We start from the raw sequence: 6,960 nt of genomic DNA on the forward strand, positions 1-6,960 counted from the left end.
AACTAGTCTTATTACATGCGCTTCACACGATGAAGCTTTTTTTTAGCAAAAAAAAAACTGTGTTTTTATTTTATATATATATAATTTTTATTTTAACAATTTAATTTATAAATGGATAAAACAATTTAACAATTAACAAGAAACTTATCTTATTTTTTTAGGCAATATTTTAAGGGAGTTAGAATTTATTTTTGACAACTAAGAGAGTTAGAATTGCATTTTTTACGGAATTATCTTTTAATTTTGTCTCTACTTAAATATAGAAGTGTAAAGATATTTTTAAATTAAAAAATAAAAAATCCAAATAGGAAAGTCCTTAAATAGTAACGTAGATAAGGTAATATAAAACTTTTACTAAGCTGATCTTACGCTACTGGTGAGTCGTGACCTTTGTGTATGTGTGTGTGAGATTGAGAGAGTTGAAGATATCTGGATTTTGAGGCATGGCTTCCAAGCTGTTACTCCTCGTGGTGTTCGTGTTCGATTTGATAGCTTTTGCTCTTGCTGTTGCTGCTGAACAGAGAAGGGCCAAAGTGAGTTTTTTTTTTTTTTTTTTTTTTTTTTTTTTTCTTGTCTTTCTTAAGAATTTACTATTTCTTGCTTTCTTATTTTTTATATGTTATGTGGGTTTTGGTTAAAGGAGTTTTCTTGGTTTCAATTTGCAAATTAAGAACACCCTGTAATTAATAAATTGAATAAATATGCTATAAAGTAAAATTCCCCAGTCGCTGAAGTAATTTTTTGGATGTATATATTAGTGATCGGTGGGAATCTCTTGCTTTGTCAATTTTCTGTGTCAACTATTTGTAAACTTTCTTCACTGGATGAATCTGAGCTTAAACCACGAATAAAACAAAATATGATTATATTAATATTAATATGCCAATACTGAATTAAATTCTGGAACAAACACATGTAAACAAGATACCAAGATATGAAGTTTAATATGAGAAACGTTAACATGGCACATGGGCTTCAGCTAATTATGAGCTGGTGATTGGTGAAAGGGATGGGGGTGTGGTCAGCATAGATCTTATTCTTAGCTTCATATAAGTAAATTAATAAATTAGAAACCTAGATTTCATTATGAGATTATGTAAACTCTGTCTTGCTTTTGTTTATTATTGATTTTGACATTTTGATATACGGGTATGGTTGAATTCAGAAATGGTCCCCAGATCTAACTGGGGGATTGATTCCTACAAGAAAATAATTGACTGGGTTGGGTAAGATTTATGGAGTTCTGTTTTCTTGGGAATTTATGGCCTCTAATATATTACTCCCTCCGTCCCATTTTGTTTGTCCTGTTTGAAAAGTCAAACTTTTTAAGGGAACATCATTTATTGTCTTGTCTACCTTTTAAAAATGTGTAAGTTTCCTAAACTACCCTTAAATAAATTTATCAAAAAATTGAATTAGTAAATTAATAGGGGTATAATAGGAATATAAGTAAATTAATGACTTTTATTTTTAGAAACAGGACAATATTTTGGGACATCCCAAAATGGAATAGAGGACAAACAAAGTGGAACGGAGGGAGTATTAAATTTGTTGAGTTAAAGCACCAATGGCAATGTATATTTTACCGATGTCTTTCCACTACTACCATATTTAATTGATATTTGACAACTGAGTATATTGTCCTTCATCCACTTCCCTTCTTTCAAGTATAACTTGGTCAGAATTTCAAATTTTTGTCATGGAGAGAGAGACCTCAATCCAAGCTTTTGACCACAAATGCAAAAGGATATGGAAGCGATTGAGTTTTGATATCTGTTCGTGGAAAATTTTCAGTTAAACTGAAGGGTTCATTGTGTTTTTAGTCTAGATGAGTCTTTAATGGATTGTCACATCAGTTAGTGTTGTTGGCACTTAAAGCACTCAAATAACAAGATTAGGAAGAGATAAATTAGCCAGTCTCTACCTTGACTAGTAACAAGATATTTACTTGCCGTTTGATATCAACATGTTTTGCAATACTTTGGATGATCATCTTTTGCAATACTTCTAATGATACCATGAAAAGCTGAAACATACTAAATATGATATATGCATTAATTTGAGTGAAGAAAAGGGCAACTTGGATTGTTCTTTCTTCATCATAGCTTGTGCTTCTTTTCTTAAGTTTGGGAATGGATTTCCTGGATATCTGGCATACAGTTAATCTTCATTACTGCTGTATGTCATTGATTATATGTTTTTGTTCTTCCTGCCGTATAGTCCTTCTTGAGAGGGGTGTAGCAGTGGTTCAACACAGAATTGAAATCAGTTTAGAATACCAAAATTATAGCTCAGAGGTTGTAAAATGGATTCATCTTAGTGCTGGTTGAAACAACTTAGAAACAAGTATAGATTTTCTTCACTCTTGTAGGACAAGGTCCTAACTCAACTATTGCTTTCTTCTGACAGGCCCATATAGCACAAGATGCAACTCAAAGCTATTGTGTTTATGATTCTGACATCGCAACCGGCTTCGGTGTGGGCTCATTCTTGCTCCTAATGGCTAGTCAAGTCCTGATAATGGTGGCAAGTCGTTGCCTGTGCTGTGGAAGAGCTTTGAGACCAAGAGGTTCAAGGGCATGGTCAATTTGCTTATTTATCACCTGCTGGTATGTGCTTACCAACACATTATAGTAAAGGGTGTGGTCTTGCTCTCAGATCTGCCTTCATTTATATTTACAAAGATAATGCATGCTTGATGCGCAGTCTTAGCGTTGCTTCTAAATTGTTTCCAAGACGTGCTATTTATTACTGTTTCTTTCTTTCTTTCTATTGTAATTATACAAAAGTTTAGGTTGACTTGCTGTGTTTGCATGTCAGGGTCACATTTTTTATTGCTGAGGTGTGTTTGCTAGCCGGTTCAGTGAGGAATGCCTACCACACCAAATACAGGACTTACATGATACAAACTCCCCCTTCATGCGAGATATTAAGAAAGGGGGTCTTTGGGGCTGGGGCTGCATTCGTGATCTTTACAGGAATAGTCTCCGAGCTTTATTATGTTGCCTATTCCAAGTCTAACGAAGATCAACTTCCCTATGCCAGAGACACTGGAGTGAGGATGGGGAACCTATAGTTAATCTTTTCTAGACTGAAACTTCAGAAATTCCAGTATGTATTGATTCAGTAAATTGCTTCGCATATCATGAATGTGTAAACTTAGAATATTAGGCTTTCAGCACGTGGCTAGGTATGGACATCTACGTATGATTTGAAGTTTGGGTGAGGATTTTAGTTTGTAGATCTATTTTTTGTTTGATACATAATGGCCTGTTAATGATCAAAATATTGTGCTTGTTTAGTGTCGTTTGTACATCAGAGAAGTAGGATTTAAGCAATTCGTCAAAGAAAATGGAAGGAATTGGCCCGAGCACTGCGACTAAATTTAAACAATATTTTTGTGAGGTCTCAATGTCAATTTTGGAGCTCAACCATGAAGAGTTGATATGAAGTTGAATAACCCTTGAAAATAAAAGAAAATGAGTAGAGATAATTCTTCCTATGTCAGTTGTTGAAATCAGTGGTGTTGCTTATCATGATGCGTGGCCATAGTTGGTTTTCTCCTAGCTCTATTCTTTTTTTTTTTTTTTTAAGAGTTTCAACCTATTTTTTATATAGAGTTTTAACATATAGTGCCCGCTTCTATGATTTTGTTTTTTATCATCTAAGCAAAACACTAATTGGTTTTTGGTGTAAGCAGAGGTTGAATCTCAAATTTCTTATTCATCCATTAAAGACTTTAGTAGTTGTTCTAATTAGAACCCACTCCTTTATATATATATACCATAAAGGGGGAAAGTGATGCACAACTGAAGGGAAGATACGGAAGCACAGTGTAATATAGTGAATGTAGGTAAATGACTTTAAAGTAAGAACAATAGTAAGGCAGTAGAACCAGCCAAACAGTATATATGAAAATGATTCAAAGTAAATAAAAGCAATTTAGAACCGTCTGTTATGGTGATAATTCGTCCAAGGTGACGGTAGCAACAAGTAGAATAATGAACAGAAAATACTTGTTATTGACAGTAGAATAAACACTTACAATAGTAGTAAATACAGGATCTCAACAGTACAAGTTAACAATTACAAAACATGAACTAGTTCTAATTACAAGGTTTTGTAAGGAAATAGTGGTTGTAGGAACAAGGTAATAGGAGCAAGGAATTCTCTCTAGAGAAAGGCTTCTAAGAGGGAGAAGTTCCAAAGAGAAAATCCTAAGTAGAATTTTGTCCTAAACTTAAGGGACAACCCCCTTAAATAGGCAAAATTTCGGAGTGAACAGTGTCATGAATAGTAAAAAGTGAACAGTGTTAGTGAACAGTAATCCGTGAACAGTAATCCACGAATAGTAATCCATGAACAGTAATTTGTGAACAGTAAAAGTGAACAGTGTTTTTCCCACTTTTTGACTTAAAATCAGCTGAAAATTTTTGTCCTTTTCTTCAACTTAAAATGTTCAGACTTTGTTGGAAGAAGCATGGCAAGACCAAAGTAATCATGACAAAATCAAAGTATGAGGATTCCTTTCTTTTTCTTTTGCTTTTCAAGAATCCCAATATGAGTCCAAAGGATATGTCAGGAGAATATGAGACGCATGCCTAAGGAAATTCTTTATTCCAAAGGGTATAGGACACATGGAACATAGCAGGCACATGGAACTTCATCATAACATTTTTGAATATTGTAACAATTTTGGCCGTTGTGCAGGCTAGACAAATAGGGGAAAGTAGCAGCAGTCTTGAAACAGTAGTAACCTCAGGAGAGAACTCATCAATCAGTGTTGTTGTGTCTTTATTTCTTGTCTGTGTCTACCCGAACCTTTGGTACTCTATTGTTGTGGTCCCTTCTTACTGTCGTTGGCGCCACCCTAATCGTAAAGTGAATTCCCAGAACCAAACTGTAAGGCCTGTTTGAGCCAAGAGAGGGCATGTAGGGCATGAGAGGTATAGGGTTGGTTAGGGTATGTGTTATGAAATGCAACAGTTGTGAGAAAAACATGATAATTGAGTGTTGAACCTAGGATAGTATGGATAAGTTGTGGAGATCCAACTCCTCTATCAGCTCCAGGACTGGTTGTCCTCCTGTTATCGTAAATGAAGAAGATCACACTATTGAAGAACATGAGATCCTTGATTTCCGGAAATGGAATATTCCTATAGTTGATACTAAAATTGTTTATAAGACTAGTTTTGTTGAAAGTACTTTCTATCCCATTTACAAACTGAGAACTGTTGAAGAAACATTTTCTATTTCTAGAATTCATGAAAAATGTTGCTTGTTTTTTAAAAGAAATATTAATGAGTTCATTGCTAAAAAACTCAGTTATTTGCATATTGGTATGGTTCAAGTTGCTATTAAGCCACTCACCCGAAAGGGTATTAATGCTTCTGTTCTAATGTGTTTACGTGATGCTAGATTTAAAAATTTTAAAGATAGCATTCTTGGTATGATTACTTCTTCTTTGTATGATGGTCCTGTTTATTTCAACTGTTATCCTGATCTTACTCTTGCTTTGGATGATCCTAATATTGTTAAAGTTTTGACTTTAAATATTGCTTCATCTAGTTATATCATGGAAGAAGGTAGTAAGCCTTTTGCTTTAATTTTCCGCATTTATTACAGATTGTTGGGTACTCAATTAAATCCTAGTGCTATAAATCACAGAGAACCTTCTGGTAAAACTATGTTAATTCAATGTTCAACTCCTGATGCTAAAGTTCAAGTTCCAAAAATGATTCAAAGGCAAGACATTAAGCTTCCCACTAAATGGTTGTTGGAACAAGAATCTCCTCTTGTTAAACCTGTTTTTGATGAACTTGATCTCAATCATATTCAACAATATCTTGATGGCATTGTTAAAATAAGTTTTCAAAATAATCAACCATTAAGGATTAACAAAGGAAGGCATTCCTTTGCTGGATTTGAAAATATTTCAAAAAGAGATCAAGATCTCAATGATTTTTTGCAAAAAAGTCTTGAAAAACCCACTGGTTTAAGGCTAAAAGGAGTTTCCAACGATAACTCCCAAGTTAGCACTTTTTTCTATTCTACTAAAGTTGAATCTTCCTCTCCTCATGGCAACGTTGCTCTTGAAGATGAAGAAGACTCTGCATCTGTTGCTCCATCTGATTCTGATTTTCCTCCTATTGAAAATCCTTCTATTTACGAAAATCAATTAAGGGTTTAGACTGTTTTAAATGATTATTTTGAACTTGATTTGGTTTCTTTGTACAATGAGTTTATGCTTTCAAAAAACAGACCTAAAAGAAAAAATTTCCAAAATAATTTTGCTCAGTCTGAAAAAGACCGTGTTAAAAGAAAATGGTTAGAAAAGATGAATCAATTGAAAAAACATATTTTCTTTTTTGATTTTCTTGAAAACCATTATGTTTCAAAAGATGAGGTTTCAAAACAACATTTAAATGTGATAAAAAAATCAAATTTTGTTAAAATAGATAAAACCATTATTAGGTCTAGTCATCCTCCTCTTGAGCCAATTTTGATAACTACTAAGAAGGATGAAGTGACAAAAGAGGAAGTGAAGGCCTCTCCTTTCAAATTGTTGATGATAAAACTCCCATTGTTTGTCTTATTGAACAAAACAATTTTACTAATGAATCTTTGATGTTTCAATAGATAAAACTCCCATTGTGAAGGCCTCTCCGCAACATACTTCAAACTATGTCTCAAATTGTTGAAACCGATGCCTCTGACATTCGTTATGGTGGTATTCTGAAACAAAGAGTTTCTCCTGGGTCACCAGAACAAATTGTTTGTTTCTATTCTGGTATTTGGAACAATGCACAGTTAAATTATAGTACTTTAAAAAAAAGAGATTTTATACAAAGTACTATGTATTTCAAAATTTCAAAGTGATTTATTAAACCAAAAGTTTTTGTTACATATTGATTGCAAAAGTGCTAAATATGTTATTGAAAAAGATGTTGAAAATATTGC

At 33.5% G+C, this 6,960-nt stretch overlaps 1 protein-coding gene across 1 annotated transcript; it reads left to right on the forward strand.

Moving 5' to 3' along the window:
• The first annotated feature begins 333 nt into the window (after positions 1 to 333).
• LOC126725910 (uncharacterized) lies at positions 334 to 3,301 on the forward strand. Its single transcript, XM_050430926.1, has 3 exons — positions 334 to 533; positions 2,410 to 2,609; positions 2,821 to 3,301. The coding sequence occupies exons 1-3, from the start codon at positions 444 to 446 to the stop codon at positions 3,074 to 3,076; spliced, it is 546 nt and encodes a 181-aa protein (XP_050286883.1). The 5' UTR covers positions 334 to 443; the 3' UTR covers positions 3,077 to 3,301.
• The last annotated feature ends 3,659 nt before the right edge of the window (positions 3,302 to 6,960 follow it).

This window comes from Quercus robur, chromosome 5, assembly GCF_932294415.1.
Source record: "Quercus robur chromosome 5, dhQueRobu3.1, whole genome shotgun sequence".
NCBI classification, from domain to species: domain Eukaryota; kingdom Viridiplantae; phylum Streptophyta; class Magnoliopsida; order Fagales; family Fagaceae; genus Quercus; species Quercus robur.

Bases quoted from the DNA above. Each gene is read 5' to 3' on its own strand.
- LOC126725910 (XM_050430926.1), top strand. From the start codon at position 444: ATGGCTTCCAAGCTGTTACTCCTCGTGGTGTTCGTGTTCGATTTGATA. The intron at 534-2,409 runs GTGAGTTTTTTT...TTCTTCTGACAG, and splicing joins CTGAACAGAGAAGGGCCAAA to GCCCATATAGCACAAGATGC. The intron at 2,610-2,820 runs GTATGTGCTTAC...TTTGCATGTCAG, and splicing joins TGCTTATTTATCACCTGCTG to GGTCACATTTTTTATTGCTG.